The sequence below is a fragment of the Haliaeetus albicilla genome, chromosome 28 (genome assembly GCF_947461875.1).
Source record: "Haliaeetus albicilla chromosome 28, bHalAlb1.1, whole genome shotgun sequence".
In the NCBI taxonomy this organism is placed as follows: Eukaryota; Metazoa; Chordata; class Aves; order Accipitriformes; family Accipitridae; genus Haliaeetus; species Haliaeetus albicilla.
Genome location: NC_091510.1, coordinates 5,675,238 through 5,701,676, shown reverse-complemented (window position 1 = coordinate 5,701,676; position 26,439 = coordinate 5,675,238). Strand labels below are relative to the sequence as shown.

Sequence of the window (26,439 nt, the reverse complement as noted above, 5' to 3'; positions counted from 1 at the left end):
AAACCTGCTGTTCATGTTCCCTGTGTGTTCTCTTCTGGAAAGTGGTGGTGAGGGTGAAGAACGTGGTGTCTGTGAACAGTTTCCATTGCCTAGCCTGACAGAAATTTAGCAAGTCAGCTGCATTTACATCTTAAATGAGCATGTATGTTCAGTTAGGTGAAAGGGAACTCTGATATTAAACAAATATCAACTTGGGTAAGTAGAAGGATTTGTTAAGTTTTATGGGGATTTTTTTGGCTGAAGTCTTTCATCAAACTTTTATGACTGAAGATGTGCAGGCGTTATTTACAGCTTGTCACTGTAGAACAGAATGAGCAAGTATCGATTTTGTACTAGTGAATCTTTCCTGGGGGCTTTCTCCCTAGAAAAATGTATTAAAGCTCCTCCACAAAAGGAGGAGAATTGTTCAAACTATCCAAAGGGAGGGAATTTCCTAATCTTTAACTGGTAAGGCTCTTAAATAGTAAAGCAGAAAAGCTGAGTGAAATTGTTTCAAATAACTTGAAACTGAGCCATGGTTCCGCAATGGTATTTGTGACTTGGGTCCATGAATTCTGGCCCTTAGTATATTGAACTGAAATATTTTGTGTGGCTGTGTAATTATGTCAAAGGGAGTTTTTTTCCAATTCCTATGCAGAATAAAGTTCAGTATTTCTCAAAAAAGGCTATTTTACATGAGATTTTTATTAGCCAGATAATCTTGCAGGCAAGTTTATCAAAGATACAGGAGACAGCTTTGGGCCTCATCAGCATTACAAAGGCCAGTTATTACTGCAAAGGTATAAATAAATAGTTTATGTACTTTTGGGGGGTAATCTGATACAAGTTTAATCTCTGTATTTCATTATTGATTTAAGGAAACATTCTGTTTGCTAAAGAAAACATGTTTTTTTGAATATTGTTAGTACTAATGAAGGGACCTTTAAGGAAAGAATTAGAAAAATGGATGTGTCTCAGAGAGAAAAATATTTAATCAAATTAAAAGTGGGTAAATATTCAGTTGTTTACACATTTTATTTTTATTTCTTTATTTACTATGTCATAGTTAGATTTTAACATAAAAAATTATTTCACTTTAAAATTCATACATTAGATCTGAATAATTCAGCATAAAATTTTGCATTTACATTGATCTTTTATTGCCTTCAGTACAGTTTTTGTAGTAAAATATTTTTCTTGATATTGCTATACAACTTACAGTTGGGTAGATCATGGAGTTGTCTTTTAGCATTTCATATTATTCTTTGTATCTCAATAATCGATCTCGTTATTAACAGAAATATTTCCCAAATTAATGAGATTTGAAAAAATGCATCTTTTTTAGTGTAGCAGTGAGCTAAAAATTTGTCTTTAAAGATTCTTATAGCGTATGACAGTATTGGCTTCTGTCAAAACTTAGATGAGGCTACCAACTGGCAAACGGGGTAGACACATGTATGCATAAGGTGTTTTGCTCAGGTTGATGGGATTACCGTCCAGTCTGATGTCTTCAAGAGCCCTACGTACATAAGTAAAATCTTTCATTTTGCAGAAAGTGTCTTCGTGCATCTCTTGAATGTTGTTGTTCTAAAAAAAGAAAAAAGCTGTCAGAATAGTTGCCTGAAAGTAATTTTTTACTCTTTGAAGAACAACTTATGGATGCATTTTCAGTGCCTGGAGAGACACTTATTTGAACCCAAGGGACCAGATTGTGGCTGCAAGTTATCAACAGAGAAATCTTCCAAGCAGGGGGAAAATTTCTTGGCCAGTGCAAAGCTTCAAAACTAAGCAGCTGAAACCATGTAGCAGAGACAGGCTTTGCAGGAGGGGCCTGGTAGAAGTATCGAGCATTTTCATTTCTGGGGTCATATAGAAGAGCCTGATTAATGCAAATTGGAACCAGCATAGGCCAGTCCAAAAATCATAGAACCATAGTTATCATCCTGACAGCTTGATATGCCTCAACCTGCAAAGCCACAAATCTGCTATTTGATCTGTGACAAATTTCTTTCCCGCAGGCCCTCTCACATTAGCTTAACCCCCATCTGTACATATATAGGGAAAATTGAACGCTTTAGGTTTTAGTCCTTTGGTTTAAATTCCTCTTATATACTTTATCTTTGCTGAGCATTTGTTCTTGAAGTGAACCATTTTCAACAATGAATTGCTAGAATACAATATTTTCTGGAAATTGAGACTAAAAAGGTAGTATCCTAAAATGAGGGCTGTCTGAAAATTCTTCTCTTCTCCATTCTTTTGCTAGTCAGAAATTGGTGTGGAAAAAGTCCACCTCACTAACTTTGGTTTGTAGCACATAGCACTGAATACTTAATTTAGAGGCATGGACAGGTGGAAAAAATAGTCAGCTAGCAGGCAGAGTATTTCTATAGATTTATTTATTGAAAGATAGAGGTCAAATTATATATGGTACATCAGGTTATATATTCCAAGGGGTTTTGCTGTATTATGTAATAAACAAAAACATCTTCTGATAATCAAAACTGGGCATTGGTACACAAGGAGATAGAGGGAAGGAAGCAAAGATGGAAAAGGTTGAAAGGAAGAACTTAGAAACAAAGGATGAGGTAAAAGCAAATACAAAAAAAAAAAAAAAAGAATTACAGAAAGATGATGGATGGGATGTTCCAACATAGTCAAATGGAAAAGTTTGGCTGAAAAAATGTTAGCAACAGGGAATGACCTTTATTAAGAGAATCAAATGCGCTGGGTATAGATACAACCCATACGTAAAGCAACTTTCTTTGGGTATCTAAACGTATTCCTGTTGGAAGATTCATATGAGCAGTGTAAGGGATTTCTGTCTTTGAAGTCTCTTAGAATAATGTTGCTCTTGACAGCTGTGAACCTAACTTTAATCTGTGCTAACAATAAATCTAGAATTTTATGTTTGAAAAATATTGTATTACAAATTTTAATAATTAATGCTTAGCTGAGCTAAATTTTACTTCTTTCAAATACTGCATTCACTAGTTTATTGTGTGTTTCCAATAGTTTGTTTAGTCCAGTAAGTACACTTTTGGATAAACAGAAGAAACAAGACAATAGTTGCCCTTGTCAGTTTTACTTACTATTTGAACGTGATATATGGAGCCATTACTTTCATAGCCTACCTGAAGATGAAGAGCTTGGAGGCTTTCAGGGAGTGGCAATGGAATGTGATCCAAGTTATTGTCAGTGATGTAAAGATGCTGCAGTTCATGCATATCCTAGAGGATGAAGGCAAAAGGTAGGGGAAAATGATAGACATTTTTGAAAATCTCTAGGAAGTAAGTTTGAAACCTATCACTGTGATGAGTACCGCTGGATGTTAACACATTTTCTTTCAGCATGATATGGTTGAAAAGGCAGAAATTCAAGAACCATTTCATTTGCACAGGCTGAGAACTGTTGCTGTTAAAAATTAGGTGTTTGGATTAAAATGAAGGAAAAAAATTCTTTGAAATGTCTAGAGACTTAATAATTAGAGATATAATTTCAATGATGTTGTTCTAAAGGGAAAATACTGCCTCTCCCAGTCATTACGCAGAAAGGCTTCCTATTCTGTCTGCTTTCTGGCTTTTGTGACAAGCTTACTCAATTTTGCAGAAGTGTATTGGTGTTGAAACAAATTATAACTGCATAAGAAATGCCTGAGCGAAAAATAAATTTCTCATTCCATTTGAAAAGGTAAATAATTTTATCTGTTGACTTAGTGAAAGGAGCTTCATCTGATAATTATAACAAAAGTAAGATATAAACTTGGCTACGGCAGTAAGGCTCAGTATACTCAGAATACTCTCATTTTGCCCCCTTTCTACACACACAAGTTATCATGGTACCTAACTACTTCTTTGAGTTCAGTGTCCTAGTTTAATTCCTATTAACAGAACTCTGAGGTACCAGGGTGAAAGTTCTTGGCAAATATGGAAGATAAAGGCTGAGACTCCTTCATGGCTAAAATCAGGAAAGTGCAGAAAAAAAAGGTGCTGGACCTGAGTCTCAATTTGGGGGACTGATTTTTTCCCATCTTTCCTATTGCCAACACCAACCTTATGTTGGGTTAGGAGGAAATATCTGATTCAATAACTGCTGTTGGTTGCTTCATTAAGAACCTGTTTTCCAAAGGAGTAATTCAGAGATGGCTGGTTACAGCTACCTTCTTAGATGCAATTGAATAGTGCATACAAGCCAGGTCTAACATATGAAGCTAGCCTAGATTCTCTAATGACTTCAGATTTCACATAGGATCAGTACATGGCTGCTTCTCCCCACCAAAATTCTCAAGGAAGGACTCTCACTCAGAGGTTCCAATCTTCTTGCTTTTCAAGGTGGAAAGAAAGTATATACATTTAATGAATACTCTAGCAAGTTCCCATGTTAGATACATGGCAGAGTAAGTTTGAAGCAGCGGCATTCCGTAGCTTTGCCCTTTCCTCTTTACTACTTCTAACGGAACATCAAGCAGCTTTCTGGAGTCTTGCTAGTCATGTAGGTAGTTGGTTCATAGATACAAACATAGAGTGCCATCACATGTCTTGTGTAGATCTTTATAAAAAAGAATAAAAAGGGTTCTCATGCCCAGCTGATAGTGCTCATGCGTCTTGCTCCATCTTTATAAATTACCCAGCAGCCAGCACAGTCATGGTGCCTACAATCTTAGAAGTTTTACTACTGTAGAGGGAAGCTTAGGCTGCTCTTCTGCCCACATCCTTTGGAGAAAGGAGGAAAAGATTTTCCCATCAAACCCAGACTTACTTTAAATGCCTCATTACGTATTCCTTTGCGACCAAGCCTGTTCTTACTAACATCGATGAATGTTAAGGTAGATGGTAACTCAGGGAGTTGCCTTATCCTATTGTCACGGAGCACTAGCTCCTCAAGTTGGGGCAGTCTCCGGAAGGCATCTTCATGGATCTCTGATATAAAGTTCGCAGTCAAATCAATCCTCTTTAAATTGTCTGGCAGAGAAATAAGACAAAACAAACATGTAAGAATGTGTTTACTGAAATTTCTAAAAAAGAAAAGGCAAATGGGCTGTTTAAATTACAGGTGAAGTGTCTTGAATCAGATCCATTCCTGATCCACTATGTGTCAGTTCTCTCTCTCTTTATATATAATGCAATAATCTGTATTTGAACAGTTCTCCTAGGGAAGGGGACCACCATCTCCTTCTCATACTGTTTCGAATTGCCTGTGTCATTCTTCATACATCTTTCAATGAAAGACCCTAAAGTTAATACTTTTAAAATTTCTGTGTGTTCTGGGAACCTTTTAAATGGTTATCTTTTGGAAAAATAACACTTAAAGGGAAATAAACATATTCTCTACCATCTTGTTCCATGTTTCTTTGTTTTCAACATTTTCCTATATATAAGAGATTTGTTATACTGACTTGTTTTCTAAAACACACTCAAAACACTTTTTTCAATCAAAAAAAGAAAATGAAACTTATTTTTGGCAAAAAAGAACAATGTCTAAATATTAGTGCATTAATAGGCATTAATTTTAAGTGCATTGTTCTGTAATTCCACCAGAATTTTCTTCATGGTTATTTTATTTTATTTTATTATTTTATTCTTATGCTAACAGTATATTTTGGCCTAAATAAATTTTCTCTTTTCTTAGTATTTATTCCCCTTGATTTTTTTATATACCAATTGTGTTCCTTCCCAACTTTCATCTTGGTTTGAGCAAGCCAAACCCTTATAGTTTTCTTTCATAAAATGATCTTTGCATTCCCCTTAATTATTGTAGTAGCCTTTTTTGGCACTGATTCCACACTTCTTATCATGAAATCAATAAGCATTAGTTACACAAAGTTAGGTGTAAAACAAAAAACAAAGAGTGTATCTTGACATTCAAGCTGGGGAGTGTATAGCAGTCCCTGTCTCTAAACAGGGTAGGCTTAGTATTCATGAAAAATCAGTTATCTTTAAGAATCTCAAGTAGGAAATGTGAAAATATAAGCTCCCTAAATCACCAATTTTAGCAAGTTTTAGGCCACAAATAGTTTTGGAATAGCAGTTTTCATTTACTGAAGATTTTCCTAGATAATTCTGGAGTAAACCAATGAACATATACTTTAAAGGTAAAATTTAAAGGTAAAATTCCTTTCACACAGATACTTTGCAAATATTTGAAAGTATGTGTACTTGAGAACTCATCTTGTTTAGGAAAACAGTACTTTCTAATATGCTACAAATGTTCCATGAGGTTTGGGTTTTTTTCTGCCTTTGTAAAGCTGCTTACAAGTAACAGCATGAAGATAGATGAATGTTGTTATTTCTAATAATTCAAAAATTCCACAGAGAATCTGCATTTGAAGTATTGACCTTTACGTTCAAAAGTAGCAAACCACTTTTCTATACATGCATTTATGTGTATAATCCTACCATCATCAAACATTACATAAAATGAGTCACCGTGTCTTAGATTAGTATGTGCCAGAAATAATAGAAACTAAAGCTAATTGCAACAATACTACTATCCATACTTAAGTTAGCAAAGTCATTTCTGTTGATCTTCCTGATTCTGTTGTAGCGTGAATAGAAATACATGGTTTTCTTAGGCAATGGTGGAATAGCATCAAGCTCATGATCATCACAGTAGACTGTAGTCCCTAGGCATGTACACAAAAGGCAAGTGGGAAGACCTATCAAACAATTTAAAAGAAAACAGTTGGTTACAAAAAAAAAAAAACAAAACAAAAAACCAACAGAAATTACATGTAAATCACTACAATGAAATGCTCACCTAAGCACATAATAAGATTTTGTTGATGTTCGCTGCCATTCTGTTTTGATCACCGCACCATATAATTGCAACAAGAAAGTGATTAAATTCTGCTTAAAACCAAAGTTTTTTTCTGGCTATGCCTATTAGAAGGTTATTTAACTTGTTCTAATACAGTGTTTCTCAGACTGTAACAGACTATTAGGTGGCAGCAGCCAACCAAAGGTCAGTTTCCCCCTAAGCTGGCAAGGGTGCACTTCCATCTAGATGCAGAAATAACAGCTGATGGCTGAAACTTGTTAGAGCTTTCCAAGTTTAGTTCTGTAAATAGTACTTCTGAGTAATTTGTAAGGAAATTAATATTTTCCTACAAAGTTATGGAGAAGAACCTCAATTTCTTTTGCATGTTTAATTTTCTGATTCAGAAATCTAACATAATGAAAAATTTCTCTATCAGTCCGAGTTAAGGTAACTTGGACACCATGTTAACAAAATATTTGCTTAGCACCAGAATTTCATGAAAATGAAAAATTAAGCCATTTCATCTCATTAATAAAGCTGGATGAATACTGTGAATTCTGAAGTTTCTTTTGATTGTACTGTTCAAATTTGGTGAGAATTGTGACACTGACTGGTTTGTCTGAATGTCATTTTCAGTAGGAAAAGTTGCTATATGTGTTGAATTTTTGATACATATTTTCTTTGATTATGGGTATAAATCAGCATATCTGTTTCTCAGCTTTTAATCCCATAGAAATACTTATCTGTTTCATGTTTTCCTCCTCCTTGTAGCAGATGACTGTTGTTTGTTCTGGTCACTTTACTGAATAGTAGGATAATTAATGAGTATTAAAATGGCATTTTTTTGCAGATGAGTTTTTTCTCCAAATCAGTTGTGGCTAGATGGAAGATTTGCTGCCTTAATCTGTGTCAATTACTAACAGGCAGCAGTAACTAACTGAAAGGCAGGCTATATATGTGTTGTCTTTTCAGGCAAGATTAAAGAATCATTGACCAGAGTACTCTCTTATTTGAGAATCTCTACTTGGGCATGCAGGAATAACATTTCTGGAGAGATAAGACTCTTTTAATACTTTCTCTAACTTCCTCCACAGGACAGTTTAAATTAGCTACAGGGAGCAAGCCTGACACAGGGAAAAAATAAATTGTCACACCTTGAACCATTCAAGCCAATCTAGGCCTAAATGAATGTAGAGTTTAGGATGGCTAACATCTTTTCAAAATATTGCAACATAGTACAGGAAGAGAGTTTCCCGTTCTGTCCTATTTTTGATCTTGGAGGAGTGGTATTTGTCACCTCTGGCTGGTGTAGACTGAAAAAGGACAGAGGTATGGGAAGGATTCAAGAAGATATCAATAAGAAAAATGAACTTGGCTTGATGTTCCTGAGCCTTGTATTCTTCTATCCAGTACCAAGCCAAGAACAACAGCAACATCCAACAGGAAAATATGGTGCTAAAAAAAATAAAGACACAAAAAAACCCTGATTTGGTATGTTACAGCCTTGAGCCTCCCATGCATATCATTAGTTGATGCACTAGTTGATTTGCATTCAGTGCTCAAAAATATTGACAGATACAGAATTCATAATAAGTCGTATTTATGTGAAATGTTTTGTAACAACCTGCAGCTTTCAAAATTGAAGACAACTTTGTGTTTTTTTCAGAGCTGTCCTAGGAAATTCTCATTTCCATTTTTAGTTGTTTTGACATCAGTGTATTTTTTTTTGCCAGGTCAGGGCTCATTAGTAATATGTATAAAAACAAGACTAGGAATGATTAATGTTACTGAACACACAACTTTGGAAACATGAACTCTTTTTTTTTTTTTCCTTCCCCATTTCATTTGTCTTCTATGGCACTCATTTACAGTGTTAGGCATAGTGAAAACTAGGATTTTCCTGTTGTTGTATGTTAATCACCTTACAGCACAAAGACCCATCAGAGCAGTGGGTAACTCTACTGAGCTTTAACTACAAGAGTTTAGAGTAGCTGCTAACAAATGCCAATTATTAGCATCACAATGTCTGTGTGGGAGAGGGACAGATTGTGTTTTACAATTTTAATTCCCCTGTGAGATGTAGAAAGTTCTTATTTCACTATAGGTAGTCAGATGAACAGAATATCAGCTTCACCTAAAATTTCTAAACAGCTCCCTTTCATTAAGTTTCACAGCTTCTAGTTTTCATGGTCAAAAATTCTTCAACTTTTTAATTATATTGTGTATGAACATATTTATAAAAATCATGTAAAAAATCATTATAAAATAAAGGTAGTTGGTAATGATATTGAAATCTAAGTCAACAGAAAAAGTACTGGTAGCACTTTCCAAGCATTAGCAAATTTTTAAGTTTTAAGTGTTTAAGTGTTAAGCAAAATTTTATTTGGAAAAAATCTTCATTGACATACAGTTACTTTCATAGTGAAATAGTATGGAAACATTTTGACTAGGTACCTGTCTGACTTCAGAGCATTCAAGATAGGCATGTTATACCCCTTTTCAGTAAGAGAGGTACAGAAACTATACCTCCTTTTCATTAAGGGAGGTAGACATTCATAAGCAACCAAAGTGGGCTCACTGAAAAGCAAAGCTGCACACGCAAAACTCATTTCTCTTTCCTACTAACCGTCGTGAGTCTGGGGTCCAAGAACCCCAGACCCCTGTGCTGAAGAGCCATCAATTAATTTTGGTGTTGATGCTTCCTCCTCAGGTTCTTCTGTCAGTGGTGCGGAAGAATAACTCTCTTGAATTATGGAAGGTAGTGCTGTCCCAATCTCTGTCTGGGGAAAATTAAGAGGGAAAAGGAAATGTTACTGTTTACTTCCACTGACAGCTGTTTCTCTTCCAGTTATTCATATTCTCCCACTAGAGGTCACATAAGTTCTGAGGTTTAGTGCTTGAGCTGCATTTTATCTGGCAGCTAAAATGAATTCTTGATGATGTGTAAACAATTCATGAAACTCCAACATACTCATTTACTTTTTATCTCAGTGTTTTAAATGTTTTGTTCTATGCACACATGCATATACTTCATTAGTGAGAACATGTACTAACAAAATGTTTTTTTCCACATTAAAGTTAAATTAGATTTGTGATAAAAATTGATTTATTCTGTATGACAAATTAAAATTTGCTGTGAAGCATCAAAAAGATGCAAGTCATTTGACCATAAAATTGTAAATTGTACCAGCATAAATCCAAATCCAATGTAGCTATGCAGGCTTTGTTTTAAGAACACTAACATGCTTTAAAAATCTTATCTAAGAATTCTGAAGTCTAAGTTCACATCCTACATGCTAATAATATGTTGACAGTATTTTTGTCATTTTTTTTTTCTGAATCTGAATACCAGAAGGCTCTGATTAGCTTCATTCATCAGTGGCTGCATTATGTAGTATGAAAAACTAAGAATATAAATAAAAAATGTTAGATAAAATCTTGATTTGGAACAATCCTATAAAATTTGGCAGATCCTTTCATGGGACTAGAAACCTTATTTTTTCTTCTCCTCTCAACGTAATGAGTCAAACCAGCAAATTTTATTGTGTTAACTTTAATTCTAAAGATGCATTCTGTTGATTTTGCTGTATGACAACTTCAGGCTAAAAATTAAGATGTAGCAATTTTCTTGCATCATATCACCCCTGATAAAAAGAGTATTGCAGACTTGCCGGGCTTGTTGCGGAGGGGCCTACACTTGCAAAGACGCAGACTGGTTTATTGTAATCACCCAGACACCGAGAATCCACTCTGGTTGTGTGATCTTTGCAAGTTACTTTACCACTGTACCTTGATTTCCCCATGTATAATAATATTGTTTGACTGCACCAGGGCCTCTTTTGAAAATGCACTTTTTATTTTTTAAATCTCAGGCAATGAATTAGTGTCCTTACAGGGTTTTGCATATCTGAGGTACTGTTTAAAAGTTAGGTAATACATTCACCCCTATGGGTGCCGCACCCCTGTGCTGCAGTTAACACTCCTTAGCCTGTATCTAAGGCATGACCAAAATTAGGAATATTGTCACAGTATCTTTATACCAAGTGGAAAGGTATTGAAGCCTAAAATTATGCTTTAATAAAGATTTTCTTCCACTGCAGCCTTCTAGCACACCACCATCATCAAACTATTGCATCCTGAGTTTTTTACCTGACCAAACATCTCCTTTTTTGTGATCATCCCCTAGCTACTGTTGGCTTTGCTGTCTCCGTGGAGAACCGGTTGTTGAAATCACTCGCACTAGTGCTTGTAATTCTAGTTGTAAAAGACAGGTAAAAGTAGCTTGCATCCAGACTGGACAAGTGGCTAGGATATTTTAAATTAGGCTTTCTATGTAGACTATACATATGTGTATATATATGTATTCATATGTGTATATATATTTACAGCAATTTTGGAAGAAAACACTTTACACTTCGTAATAGACTCGCTGGATCTTGCAGTGTAGCTATATATCTTTACTAGCAGTATTAAGCATCGTGATCCTGGACTGCCTGAGAACATCTAAATAACCATCTAAAATCTACTTTTTGCATAGAAATGATTTGATTTAAGTTATGTAGTGGCCATAGTTTCAAATATTTTGCATCAATTGGTTTCACTGAAGACAGAGAATATGGAAGCAATGATAAACCAGGAAGGACTCTGAACCTCACAGACTCAGATTTTGACTGAGCACACTTCAGGTTCTCTGTATATTTTTTAGTTGTATTCCAATAAGACATAGATACTATTACTAAGTAGGGTTTATGGATAAAAATGTCCTGATACAGTTACTGGGATCATAACTTTCCAAAATGCAGGGTGATCAAGTGAGCAAAATGAACTTCAGCTGAACCATGACTGAGTAACCTGTTGGTGTAAGAGTAAGGATGTACCTTGTTGCTTTGTGCAGACAAATACACAATGTTCCCATCTGTAGCACCGACAGTAAGACAGCTTAACCAGGAATGGACTTGGGGACAAATCAAAAGACTTTGGGAACAAAGGAAATGGGACAGATGTTCTCCGAATGGAGGAAGCCTAGAGGGAGAGATGCATTCCACACTTTTATTGACCCAGGGTAGTACTGCACTAAAGTGCTTGCACATGCTGTCTACTTCTTCACCAGTTTTGTGGAAATCAGATCAGAGTCCCTGTCCTGAACTTTGGAACAAAATCCGGGGATTTTGAGACTTATTAATGGCTTTTTATGCATCTTTTGTGGCAGTTCTACTGAAAATAATATTCTGGAGAAAAGCATTTTCAAGATATAGTTTGTAAATAGGTTTCAGAACTAAGATAATGTTCCTTTCACTCGTCATGGGATTTGGGTCATCTACACTGATTGCCACTTCTCTGAATATTTGAGGGTATACTTTATGGAACGTACTAGCTTGGGATTTGTGATTTGCTTTATGCTTTCTCAGGTGCTCTTAGTTGATTAGTCACTGTAGCTGTTGGGTACCAAAGCAGAGGTATTAACTTCTAGTAATTCTGTTTCTAGACTGTTCTCTCTCTCTTATTACAGGATGTTATCTTGTTTTGGAGGTGCACAGTTGAAAGCCTCCCATAGTTTCCTTGTCAGCGTGCTAAATCTGGGTTCTAGAGAAACTCTTACAAGCAACTAGCATTATCTATTCAGTCTCTTGCACCAGTTGTGAATGTCATAAGAATACCAGTTATTACAGTGAATTTAATGATGTTGCCATTTTTACACGGGTAATGAAGTAGGAGTTCGCTGATACATGTGTATTACATACCAGACTCAGAGCATGAGCAGTATTTGCTTGCTGTACATAGGCTGGACTTGAACCAGTAACCTAAAGGTAAAAGTCTGTTTCCCATTATTGGTCATCTGATCCATGCAGCTTTCTGTCTTTTACATATTTGATAAATCACGCAAGACTGTAACAAGACAAAGATGTTTCTTGGACTATATACTGTACAGATTGATCCTTCATCTTCCAGATGTTTGTTTATTTTTGGCAACATGCACTTAACTAAAAAATTGAAACAGAAGTGATTCTGTATCACTTAATGGTATTATTCTCCATAGGTTTTTTTGGGGGGGGGGGGGGTAGGGTTGTATTTCCTTTGCTACTCTAAGTAATATTCTTTATGAAAAATCACAAAGCAGGAAGAATATTGCAGAGAAATACAATACAACATGTTTCTCTTTGCCAATAGTTGCAAGTCTTCAAATCATAATCAGCCTTCCAAGCCAGATTTAATACATGGCATAAGAAAACACTGAAAGGGAATCACATCACCTACCTTAAGTCATCTAACTATGTTGCTGATAGTTACCCTACTCTGTCTTTGGAATCAATCAAAATAGTTAGAGAATACCAGTGCAGAATATTAGCCACAGAGCATGCCGAAGGAGATCAATATTTTCCTAACACTGCATGCAGTATCTATTTCCCCCCCGCCTCCTATATTTATCCAGTGTGACTACATTTACAAACGAAACTGCTTAATGTGGATGGCCAATTTAGAGGCACTTTCAGACCAGGAAATTGCAAAAGTCGAGAGCACAGAAATCTGTATCAGCTAGTAACTTCAGTCATCAATAGGCTAGGCATTTAGTCTATGCTAGCATCCTTTCACAGTCAGCAGAGAAGAAGACAAAACTGAAAAGCAGCTCCAGCCCCTGACCACAGATGTTTCTTTTAGGATGGGCTCTTTAGGTGTCTGTCTTTCACCATTGGCTGAAAAGTAGGTGAGACAAATGAAAAGGGTTTTAAGATTAGAAATGGCTCAGGAGGCTGAGCTGTGGAAAAAAGAAAGATGAAAGAGTGTGGGCTAGAGGTCAGTAGGCGTGGAACAGAATAGAAATGTAGATAAGAGTAACCTATTTGAGGATTATGGACCCACATAATCTATGCAAAGTAATAAAATACAGAAAATAAATAGGTTTAAAGAGGTAAACGGTAAGGCTGGAAGCCATCAGTTGCCACATTTTTCTTCTGAGGTGGTGTAATTCCAGTGGCAGATGTTTTGTCTATTGTTCTATGTCTACATCTTTTAGGATCAAAGTTGATATCTTACATATAATAAGTTTAAATCCAGAGGAGAATCTGAAGCATGTCCTGTTCCAGTGCTTCTTTTACTGCAAAAAAATATACTTAAAAATGCAAACAGAAGTTCAGAAGTTAAAAAGAGACATTATAAACTTGAAGGGACAGTTGTACCACATACTGACCCATCAAAAGGAACTAGTTTCCCCCACAGCTGTTCTGAAACTACCAAAGGCTTACAAGAAAATGTCTAATTATGGTAGAGGTTTTTGGTTTGTTTTCCTTTCCAAAAGTGGCTCATACATGTTTCTTCTTGAATTTTGCATTTAAGGGCTCCTTTTCTCCTATTGTTCTATCTTAAAAATAAATAGATCTGTGAGCCATTGCATGTTCATGCACTAACTACTTAGACTGCAAATTGTGCAGGTCAGATAAATTGTCATTTTCTTCTACAGAGCCACGGAAATAAGCTGTGTGGAGAAATTAGTGTATTAAACCCCAGTGAGATCTTGGGGAAAGTAAAGGCGATATTTGTTTACAAAAGTTCTTAGTAAACTGATTTTACCTACTCACACTCATTCTCTCAGATTTTAATCACTTGCACATTTACACCCACATACTCCCACATACCTAAATGTGTATGCCCGAGTGGTCTGGCCAGGATCGCCTGTGTTCAATACAGAAGACAAGGGACAGAAGCTACTGAGTCCTTTTCGTGCCTCTGGAGTTCTTGACAAGCATTGAAAACTAACCTTTGGGCAGGTTTTTATCTCCTTTAGAATTTACCAGCTGTTATGGGGCAGTCTTTTTCCTCAGAGTCTTGGATACTCCAGCATACTTGAATCTTACACCAGATTGCTGCCCATTGCCTCCTTTTCCTCACTGGCAGTGTGATTTCATGATGGCTAACATGGAAAGGAATTGTATATATTATATTCTGCAACCTTATTTCCTGTCTGTTGGTGGCAGGATGAAGGGTCTTCACTGAGAAGTCATCTGTGTTGTGACATTATCAGGGTGCAGGACCTTTGATTTTGGCATAAAAAACACATTCCTCAGTTTTGCTGCTGGGAAGAATGTTCTGGAAGTGGTGCAGACGGGTACAGTGTCCTTCATTATCAATGCAGGCCATTCTTTTAACCCTTTAAGCCTTCTAATTTTTGGAAGTTATTTTGTTGTTTCTGCTGGGTCTTACGAACACATACATGCCTAAATTTCCATTCATACTTCAGACAGACCAACCTTAATATTAAAGTTACAGAGCTCTAGAGTGGTAACCCAGTTCTCTAGAAATTAATGTCTGTGGCTTCTGCCTTGGAAAATATAAGTAGACTCTGAGGTTCTTTTAATTGGTCTTAGAAAGAGAAGTAGTCTTTTTAGCACCTTGACCACAGAATATACTAAAGCTTGTCTCAAAAGCAGGTGTATCTATGTCATGGCTGATTTTAACTGAGTAAAAAGATTTATGCTACGCAGCATTGCTACAGAGATTTTACTTACTAATTCTGTTGTCTGAGAATGAAGAAATTCAGTACAAAGTGAGGTAATCTGGATTTCCATGAGTACCAAGGAAGTCAGAGTCTCATTCCAACACTTTGAAATTACAGATTTTATTTCTAACACTCTGCTTTGAGGGCTATGTAATATCTAAGTTAGCCTACAGCAGATGCTTTTCTTTGCAACAGTGCTGAAGTTTTGCAAGACATAAAGTTTCAAAGAGAAATATGCCAGTTTTAGAAATCAGAACAGGACTGTTTGCACTATTATAATGGACAAAAGGACTGAAACCCAGTCCCAGCTATTTAATGAAGATTTCCACAGGACCTCCTGCTGATCCAAGCCACAGAGTAGACATACACAGCCAGACAAATGAAGCTGGAGATCACTCAGATGACCAGGGTATCTACCAGAAACATTGTCAACCCTCAGACCTGTGGTAAGGAGCTGCCTCAAACAGCGTTAGAAATACAAACAAAAAGGACCAGATTCAGTCCACTTAACTTCAGACATTGAATTTAAGTGTCCTATTTAGTAGCTTAGTCTCCTTGCATTTCTGGTGCAGGCAGTGGAGGAAGAATCATCTCCTGAGGGAGGTTCAGCATACATATGTTGTGAATCAACTCCCTGAGGTGCTGGTCCACCTTTGTTTGGCTGTAAAGGAGACCATATAAAAGCAACCATATTTTTTACCAGACATCAGGGCCGAAGTCTGATGTCAGATCTGCTCTTCCTCTCATTTCTACAGCTTATAGTGCAAAGACATTTCATCTGATTTGATCCAATCCACTACACACATGTAGCCTGCAGTGATACAGACATAGTGCTCACAAGCTGCTCTATCTCCAGAACTAGGGAAGTTTCTAATAGTTTAGGTTTATCTTCACAGTGTGGACTGTTATGCTATATAGAAATGCCCTGTCAGTGTAAGATCAGTTAACAATCATTTAGTGACAGGTCCAGGATATGAATATGGTGCATGGAAGAAAGTGCTGAGGACAAGGGCACAGGTGTGATGCATTTCCTGCCACTGGGAGGGACATTCTGCATCATAACAATAGGCATTGCTACACAACTGTAAAAGTAAGGAACGCCAGTATCAAAAAAGGAATAATAATAAGAGATTTTTTTTTTTTCCTGCACATTAGTTTTTTGTACTTTCTACTTTTTCTTGAACTTGTGATCTGAACTTTATGTCCAGGATCGATAGCTGCAGCTATTTTATCCACTGCTACTATTTCCCCTTCTACTAATAAGAGCTAAGTTGGCAGTGGAAGTTGAAAAGCAGAAATTAGAAGCTGGTTCAGGCTTAGATCTCTCATAAAGAAAGCCAGAGCCAAAACCACTCTTGAGAAATAACATTCAAAGTAAATATTCAATCCCTGGATTTCTGTAATGTCACAATAGGGATTGTGCTGCTATGAAATATATGCAATTCCTTCAGTACCATTTCTATACTTTTTTTTTCTTTAAACAAAACAAAAAAAGGGTACAGTTCATTAAAAACAATAGCTTTGTTGATACTGGTGGACAGTCCACCAAGTCTTTAAGCATCTAACAAAATATTAGGTTGCATTGAGGAATCTAAGGAAAGAAATTCAGTGAAGTTTTACTTAGCTAACTCAGGTGTCTGATACATATTGTGCAGCTAAGGATTCAGGCAGAAACTTCATTAGGGCTTTACAGTTGTGCACGTTCTGAAGCACAACTTCAGAATTTATTGAGCTATCTGTCTCACACTTAAGCCTATTTGTGTAGGGAATGAGGCATTCCTGCACCTAAGTAATTCAACGAACCCATCTGCTAAATACGCACAACTATTTTACTCCATTTCAGTTAAGATGAGAACAAAGGTGCTGGTTCTCCATTCATCCAAGCAAGAGAGCTGAGGTGTAAGTTGCTAAAGTGAGGAGGCTGGCACCCCAAAAACCTCTGTTCCAAAAGAAATCCTAATCATCAAATGTGGGCTAGAGGAGAGTTTGGATGAGATGTTAAAACAAAGCCAGAATACATCCAAAGAGGCAAACCTCATGGCAGGAGGAGGAGAACAAGCTAAAGGAAACTTGATTAGTCTAATATGAAAGGAACTGAGACCTGGGACCTTCTTCAAAGGATTATTAATGTCCGATGCATTAGATAATCACTAAACATGAACAAAGATAGAAATGTCTCAGAGCAGACTCAGAGCAGAACCACAACACTCCCCTCTCTGAGCTGTGTACCAAACCATGCTCTGGATTCTGTTTTGATTGGCTCTAAAATTATTCTTATCTTAAATGATTTTTAAATGCGATAGAAATGCACATGTTATTTAACTTGACAGTGTTCAGAAAAAATATATAGCCATGGGTACAATTTAGAAATCTGGGGTAATTTTCTAAAATATCTGTATCCTTGTTTCATACACCACATCAGTAGGGATGATGCACATTACTTCTTTCTGGAAGAAGCCATGAAAGTGGAAGTCTGGGGGAAAAAAAAAGTTTAAGTGACCAGGGAAATCAAGGTATCAGCATCTACTGTAAAAGGTCTATGTAATCTCACTGTGGAGTTTCAGCTATGACCCCTCACGGGAATTTCAAGCATTGTGATAGTTACTGTCAAGCAATGAGCCCTAGATGGACCAATTTAGGTGTTTTCAGATCAGGACAACTACTTAGAGAATCTCACCCAGTCTGAGGCAAGAGAAAGGATGTAGGTACTTGGTTCAGCTAACGCAGTTGTAACTAATGGCATGCCCAGTATCAGAGTTTTCGGTGTCTTAGCCAGTACACTTAGTCTTTATAACATTTCAGATAGCTAAGTGGTGAGAGGAGCTCTTCTTGGATTGTTGTACTAGAAGTTAGGGACTAACATGCTATTTCAAATCTTTCCTTTTAATCTTGTGGTATTTGCCTTTGCTATATGACAAAATAGTTGAAACATCACTCAGATATTTCATTATTACTTTTTAATCCACAGAAATGTTCACCTTTTGTGAAGATATCTGTACCAAAGCATATGGAATCAGTTATGAACAGCCAAGTGAATGTAACAGCTGCAGTCAAAACCTTTCTGAAAAAGTAGAAGAATTCCTATTTGGGGATAAAGCTTCAAATGGTAAATTTATTCTCTTTTCAACTATGTAGTTATCTGACTTATACTCGTACCAACTCATAAGGTTTTTTAAGTGTATATGACATGTTGTGAAAAGTCATTGCATATCCACCTTGAAGTCTCTTATTTAATCAGATACCTGCCACAAAGATGGAAACAGCAGGGTAAACGTCTCTTAACTCTGCAGAACGGCAAGAGGGAGTTCTTGCACAAGTAACCATCTTCATGTGTGTTATGGCAACAGCAGAGATGCTTTGTGTGTATGCATACATACATACATACAAATGAATGTGTGTGTATGACTCAAGTTCTGAGCTTTGTGCAGGCACCTGAATATCCTATTATCAGTTTGATTCAAATTCAACAAGCTAATGCAGGATCAAATATTAGGCTTTCACAGTGCTTGTTTCTGATCATTTTGTGGATCATACTTTCCAGCTCACCTCTTCTGTGTACCTGGACCAACCTGTATTCAACTCCCTTGTTTTGCTGCTTATTCAGTGCTAGGATAGCTCCCTTGTTTCTCAGCCTCACTGATAGCCTCTCTGATTGATGAAAATATTTTTTTGATGCCCCTATATTTTCACTTCTTATTTTTCTAACCTAGCTTTTCCTACCTGAAGGATAATAGACTGGTTATGTTTAACAGGCAATGTAATCACAAGTTTGCAATATGATTTTATTAGACATTAGTAGCTTATGTACATGGGAATTTCTCTCCAGAATTTGTTTTTCTCACACACTATCCAAACCAAGTTTTAGTTTCAAAAACGGAAAAACTCTGAGCTTTCTGTTTTACCAGCAAGAAACTTACACAGGAATGCGTTTGGCAGTCTGGTTTGATTGTATCCATTTTAAAGAAGGAAATCTATCTTTGTATATGTTTGCAGAGCAGTTGGGGCAGTGAAGACCCAGTCTTGACTGGGGCCTCTGGACCCTATAATGATATAAATATTCATTGAAAATAATAATGAAACTTACTGTGAAGAAAAGGAGCGATACAGCAGCTCAAGTTTATACTGTTGTAACTGTCAGTTTCCAAAGAAAAATCCAACACAAACTTTGTACACTACCTTACAATGGCATTCCTTTGCAGTTTCTTTCTGCTTTAGGACCTTGGAATTTCTTCCTTGGTAATACATTTTCTTTTACATTGTGTTTTTTACCATTATCTGTGAAAGAGTTGATACTGTTCTCTCTAAAGTGTCTGTACACATTTTATTTCTGAGTAATATATTACTTAAGGTTTTTTTAGTAACATTTCCCTTTGGATGCAAAGCTTTAGCTAGGTCTTCCATGTCTCACTGACCTGGAAACTTGGAAACCACAGATTTTAGAGCCCAGATTTGACCCATCTAAGACACGACAATGCACAGCTTTGATTGAGGGTTCGATACAATTCTCCCAAGTAATTCACAGCTATGAGTATTTTCACCATGCTAAATCTTTGCATTAAAAAATGTGTTCCATGTACACATATTGAATACAATGAAAAGAATGCAAGAAATGAAACAGATCTGATGATGTTAGCATGCAATGCTGGATAACCTCTGATTTCCATTGTTAAGTAACCTTTCCAGACCTTAAAGTTACTCTAAAATCTGTGAGCAAAATAGACAGATTTCAAGTGGAAAAATATCAACAGCTGTTATCTAGATAAATTGCTGTCAGAAAAATGTTTACAAGCCAATGAAGTGTGTGTGTGTATATACACACATACACTTCATTTTTGGTATACATACTTCACAAGGAAAAATACTTCCAGAGTATGAAAAGTAGGAAAGAAGTCATGAACATGGACCCTTGATTAACTTTATTAAGCTGAAATTTTGGTGCTAAGCCTGAGGCAGGTGCCTAGGGTCCACCTAAAGTTATTTGAGGAAGATAGGTGTATTGGGTCTGGATGGGATGGAGTTAACTTTCCCCATAGCAGCCCTCATAGTGCTGTGCTTTGTATTGGTAGCTAGAATGGTGTTGATAACACACCAATATTTTGTCTACTGCTGAGCAGTTCTCACACAGCATCGAGGCTGTCTCTCCAACCGCCCTCCCTACCCCAAGGCTGGTAGGCTGGGGGTGGTCTAGAATTTGGGAGAGGAGATGCCTAGGACAACTGATCCAAACTGACCGAAGGGATGTTCCATACCATATCCCATCATGCTCAGAAACAAAAGCTAAGAGAAAGGAGGCGGGGGAAGCAGGGGGAGAGTGGTGGTGGTGGTGGTGGTGGTGGTGCAGGCTTCATTATTAAGGTGTTTGTCTTCTGAAGCAATTGCTACACGTACTGGGGCCCTACTTCCCAGGCAGTGTGTGGACATCACCTGCTGATGGGAGGTAAAGAATGAATCTTTTTGCTTTGCTTTGCTTCTGTGTGCAACCTTTGCTTTTCTTCATTAAACTTCCTTTATGTTGGCTCACAAGTTTTTGATCTTAATTTCTCCCCCTGAGGAGGGGGAGTGAGAAGGTGGTTTAATGGGCACCTGGCAGCCAGACAAGGTCAACCCACCACAATAGATATCCCAAGAGAATGATTCACACTGGTCTTGGAGGATGGTCTTGGGATGCAATGCCCAATTTTAGCTAGGTAGAATGAGTGGGAGGAATCCCTCCCTAATTACTTCTAGGTCGTCCCTCATTTTGGTGGTTACACACTGAATGAATGATTACAGTACCCAATGGGTAACATTCTGGAAAGGACATATTGACACAGATGCTTTAGTTTAATTCCTTAAGGTGCACAGGTGCCTAATTCCCGTTGAAACCAACAGGAGCAACACACCAAACACATCTGAAGTCCTAGAACCAGTCAGTCTCCAGGACCTGCTGAAAATCAGTTGGACGCACAACCTTGGAAGAGTTTGCATTTCTCCAATAAGTCTAAAAATGTGTTAAACAGAATGATCTCTATTTGCACACAACTGAATTTTAAAATCTTAAATTGAAGACAGCAACAACAGAAAATGCTATTTCGTTTTTTTCTCCACTAGAAGACTAAAGACATGATTCAGAGTCTCTAAAAGGAAATGCAAGCCTTAAATCAGGCCCTAAAGAGTTACTGTACACAGGCTAGATCTGACGAAGGCCTGCTGTTTGTCTGGGTCTCTGTGGTATTGCTCATCATTTAAGCTATGCATAATAAAATCTAACCTGTGACCTTGCATAAATCCTGGGTTTTACACATAAAGCCACTTGTGTGGTTCACGTCTTTACCATAACAGGATTGTAGGGAGGAAAGTCATAACCGCAATCAAGAAAACAAATGTATTCTGTTTAAAACTTGAGTGACATCAATAATACTCAGTGTCTAAAAGATAACTTGCAAGACTGACATGCATGTCTATAAAAGCTGCTTGATTTCTACAGCACTGACCACTCTGAGCTCTCCTGGGTTTAGGGGAATTGTGAATGCTTAGGTTTCTTTTGGGTGGTACATGGTAAAAGGAATGTAAGCAAAAAAAGATTTTGGCTAAACATCTAGGAAAAAAAGGCTCTCACAGGGAGGTTCATCCATATGCAAAGTAACATTCCTTCCAACTGCTATGATGGATGACCTTCACTTGATGAATTTTAAGAAGGCTGCCTGAAGAGCTCAGTAATGGGAGACAATACTGCTCTGGAAAAGAAGTTTACAAGACAAAATGAAAAGACTTTTTGGACTCTGCCTATTCCATGCTTCCCTAAAGAAAGCAGCCTGTGATAGGACCTGTTGTATCTTTTCTTGTTGGGTGCAATATTGATCATCCTGAATTTCTTTCAGCTGGAAAAGAACCACAGGAGCCTTGCCTTGTCTCTATCCTTTACTCAGAAACTTGGAAAGGGGCCACCTCATGCTTCAGTGTCAAAGGACCTCACAGAGAGAGCACAGCACAGGGGAGTCCCACCTACCATTCATGCATTACTAAGAAATCTGTTGTCTGAATGAGAAAATCTCTGGGGTGAGGCACATACAAAATAACCTCTCCCATTTCTGGGAAGGAAGCGGTTTCTGTAGGACTGATAAAGGCTTCATTTTTAAAAGCAAAGACAGACAGGAACTGTGACTTATTAGTCAATGTGAAATAGAGAGAGCATAAGTATCAGGTGAATAAAAGTGGGGGTGACTTTATCAGGGAAGAAAGCTCAAGCGCATAGGTATTTAAAGAGCTTTGATTCTGCATGGTGCAGGGAAACAGGCCAAATGCAAAGTAATTTCTTTAGAGCAAAGATCTTCTTGATCCTTCTTAGATGAGAAAATTTCTTTCCTCCAAACTGTAAGGTTTTGATCTTAGTGCAAACTTTGAGGTGATTTTTATCTCTTCAGTTCTCTGGTTTGGGGATATATTTATTCTTAAATTGTCTCTGTCCTTTGATTTCAAGGCTGCTCTCCAATTTTGATCTCACCTTGACGAAAGACTAGTTCCTGTCCTTCCTGCTGCAATCATGGATCACTCAAAGGAACACATTTTCATGAATTATGTACTGAAAAAGTACTAAAATATTCTGTGTAATAGCAAAACCCACATATTATTATTTAAATGTTAAATATTCCATCAACTTCTATCGCACTCAATCCTGAATCATACAGCGCATATATCACCTTCAGGGAAGTTGTGTCCATATCTAAGCAGCAGAGTGAGGTTAAATTAATGTAGCCTTGTAGTAATGTAGAGAAATACAGGAATGTAGGAGGGGAAGGAGGCATTTAAGTCAACAAATGGAGTCCCCTGCTTGTATAGGCAACACATATTACTATCTCATGCTATAACAGACTTTTAACAGTTTTTCTTCAGTAATCTTACTTTTGTATTTTTCAATTCAAGTGACTTCCCTTTCTTTTTTTAATTCCTTCTGCCCACTTCCCTAACAGAAATAGAAACCACTAGCATTTATAGCCTGAAATACTTGCATTGAACATATCTATTACTATAAGAAAGAACCTCAGGAAACAGAATTTTATAACCTCATTTGATTGAGAATGCTGGATGTCCTATCTCAGCTGCCTCTGTGCCTCATCCAGATGGATAGATCACAAGGACAATCTCCAACAGAATTTGTGGCAATGCAAGGAGACCTGAGGGAAGCATGGTAGTTTTTACCTGCTCTCAAAAAAAAAAAAAAAAAATCAGGAAATATTTTGGCCACATTTGTAGATTAGGGAAAATGTGAATGAACTACGGTGTGTTACTAGCACAGAAAACTATGCATCAGCCAAAGGCAATAGCAACCACATGAGTAGATTTGTCTCATAAATGTTGTCATGGCCAACAAAAACTCATCAGTAGCCACTGCATTTGTGCACTTTGGAAAGATAGAATAAATAAAGTTCTGATTACCTCTAATTGGTCAGACTGCTCATTTTCATCATAGATGAATGAGTGAGGCAGCTCTCCAAGCGGTATGTCATAGAACTCAGAATCATAAATTATAGTATCAGTGATAGGCGCAGCTCCAATAGACTCAAAGATAAAAAATCCCAGAAAAATATTTACAAAGGTCTGCATTCTGCTTTCTTTTCTGAAAGAGAAGAAAATGGACAAAATGTGGGTAGTCTGGTATTTGCAAGGAATCTATGAAAATTTAATGTCACAAATACAGTATTTATATGTATGCAACAATATTTCTATTCAATAACTCATATTTATTCATGATGACTCGATGGTTTATTCTGGTTTGCTTCATGAAGAGTCCCTGGATCTGAGAATTTCCGCAGACTGCTTTGGTCATACTAACATTGAGATAATTTTGGAAAGACCTATTGTGTTTTATTGGTATAAAAATAAACTGGCCTCGGTGAGAAAGTACCTGAAAAGGTGAAAAGAGGATATATATTCATCTTTTTCCCCTTTCATCTAACTTCACCTATTTCCACTGCACCATTAGAGAAGAACTTTTGAGAAACTAGCCAAAAGCTAAATTATTATATTATTTGTGTCTATTGCAATAAATAAAGTACATTTTGGAATGTACAACAATGTAATTTTGTCTTTCTCCTCTACCATAAAAAAAAACCCAAAACCTTAGAAAACATTAGGACCTCTTTCTTTGTTGCCTCTGAATGAGCATAATCAAAACATATTTCACCTGGTCGTTATTTTTCCAGAATATAATTTTAGTTTCTTGAATGGTGTGGCATATTTGGACCATCAGTTCTGCAAAGGTCTGGGGAAAATAAAAAGTAGTCTGTCCCCTCCATAGCCCTTTAAGTGACAGTACTCTGTATTCCTTCATTATTCAATCAACACCATTTTTAAAGTAGTGAGAAATGGTAGCGTAGTACAGTCACCTGTTCTGCTTGGAGAATAGAATTGTAAAATTGAATTATCACCCATTTGACAGTTCCATATTTTAGTAGAATAGTAGAAAATTCACCCTAGGCTTGACTATTAGTGTTTATGCATTCCCTATTCCTTGTAAGTGATGTATTCACTATTAACATATAAGATGCCTGACAAAAGGTTTATTCAGCATTTTTTACTTACACCTTGATTTAGCTACAGCTCCCACTAATTTCACCAAAAGCATAGACAGTGATAATGAGTAGTGCATGAGTCTAGTAAATTGTACTCCTGATGTGATGCCATAATACACACACTTAAATATTTCATTTTTAAACTGTAGCTACTTAAAATAGACTAAGTACAAGAAATGCATGAGACTTTTTTTGAATGTGTGTGCTAAGCAACAAGCTGAATTTTAGCTTCATGAAAAGAGGTCTTTATGAAGCTGGTTTAGGCAAGAGGATATGAAATTCCTCTGGGGATGGTCAGCAACACAAGGCATTCATTTTTCCCTCATTTGCTTTATTCAAAAAGACTTTTCAGCTGCTGCTGGAAGAAGCTAGAGTCACTTGGGCTTGTCTTTGAGAAGACTTAGTTCAATTGCACCTTTCAGTATTAGCTCCCAATATTACTAAACGTATTCTGCTTCATTACAAAAAAATGAAGTGAAAAAAATAAAATAAAAATGCAACCGATCTCTGAAATAAACTGAAGTATACTGGAGCTTGGGGTTTTTCTGTCTTTATATTTTCTGCTTCCTATTTTTGACAGGATAGTTTTTGGTCTTGCTTTTCTTCTGCATGTCATTTATCCCAAATGATTCAGCTATAAAGGGTGTTCTTTATTAACCCAAAATATAATACTAACATACCTGGTGTAATTTTTCCTGTGAACAAACAATTCCTAATTACTCATTATTCAAAATTGTTTTCATTTCACATTGCCTAGAAATAAAAGGTTTTTAAAGGGTACAGGGCTTGATAAGTATTTTGTTTTGTATATATAGAGGCAAAACCAGCAAATATAATGAGAATCTCTGTGAAAAAAAATATTATTTACCTATTACTATAGTATCCTCACTAACTTTCAGAGTTTGCATGTCTCTGTACTTTCCTTATGTGTAATATATTGGAACACACTGTAATGATATTGGCATCTGCAGTAGCTGTAAGATCAAATATTTTGATGAAGATTATGTTCCTCTCACAGGAAGGAACTGAGACATATCCAGGGAATAATAAATAGTCTCCTCAATCTGCAGCCTTTGAATCAGTATTATGCATGATAAAATAAAACAAATACTATAAAAATATTTCCAGTGCTAAAAATCCAATTAACTGTTCTAAGAGAGAAGTACCAAAACTTACCTTTAGCTTCCAATCTCTCAAATGGGATGGCGTTACTCAGAATGCAGAGCCAGTGGTATTAGACCCCGACCAATGGCAGTGGCATTCTGGGGCTGTGGGAGGTGGTACAGCTTCTACCCTCAACTGGAGACCTCAGCCCAGGCAGTTTCTCCGACTTCAAACACCTTTATATTTGATTTTGCTGAACTGAATTTTAGCAAGGTCAAACAAAGGTTTGTTCTAAGCAAATGGCATTTATTTCACTTCACAGCTTTTTACCCCTTCCCCTCAAATTTGTTACTGCTTCTACCAATATACCAATAACATTCTCAAATGCATTCTGGAAAGAATCTTTTGGGTGTCCTGATAATCCCGAAATGCATATTTTCCAACATCCAAAATCAAGGCTTAAGCAAATTGGATTACATATGAATATTTTTTCCTATAGGTAACATTTCTATTTTGGGGCTCATTGGATGTGATAATGTTTAATGAATTTCCATGTGCTGT

The 26,439-nt window shown here is 36.8% G+C and overlaps 1 protein-coding gene across 1 annotated transcript; it reads right to left on the bottom strand.

Moving 5' to 3' along the window:
- Positions 1 to 1,011: 1,011 nt before the first annotated feature.
- EPYC (epiphycan) lies at positions 1,012 to 26,105 on the bottom strand. Its single transcript, XM_069773298.1, has 7 exons — positions 25,951 to 26,105; positions 23,639 to 23,819; positions 9,359 to 9,512; positions 6,473 to 6,631; positions 4,735 to 4,937; positions 3,111 to 3,206; positions 1,012 to 1,566 (listed from the first exon to the last, which is right to left on the bottom strand). The coding sequence occupies exons 2-7, from the start codon at positions 23,804 to 23,806 to the stop codon at positions 1,396 to 1,398; spliced, it is 951 nt and encodes a 316-aa protein (XP_069629399.1). The 5' UTR covers positions 23,807 to 23,819; positions 25,951 to 26,105; the 3' UTR covers positions 1,012 to 1,395.
- Positions 26,106 to 26,439: the final 334 nt, after the last annotated feature.

Bases quoted from the DNA above. Each gene is read 5' to 3' on its own strand.
- EPYC (XM_069773298.1), bottom strand. From the start codon at position 23,806: ATGCAGACCTTTGTAAATATTTTTCTGGGATTTTTTATCTTTGAGTCT. The intron at 6,632-9,358 runs GTTAGTAGGAAA...ATTGTTTGATAG, and splicing joins TGGACCCCAGACTCACGACG to GTCTTCCCACTTGCCTTTTG. The intron at 1,567-3,110 runs GTAGGCTATGAA...TTCTTTTTTTAG, and splicing joins TCCAAGCTCTTCATCTTCAG to AACAACAACATTCAAGAGAT.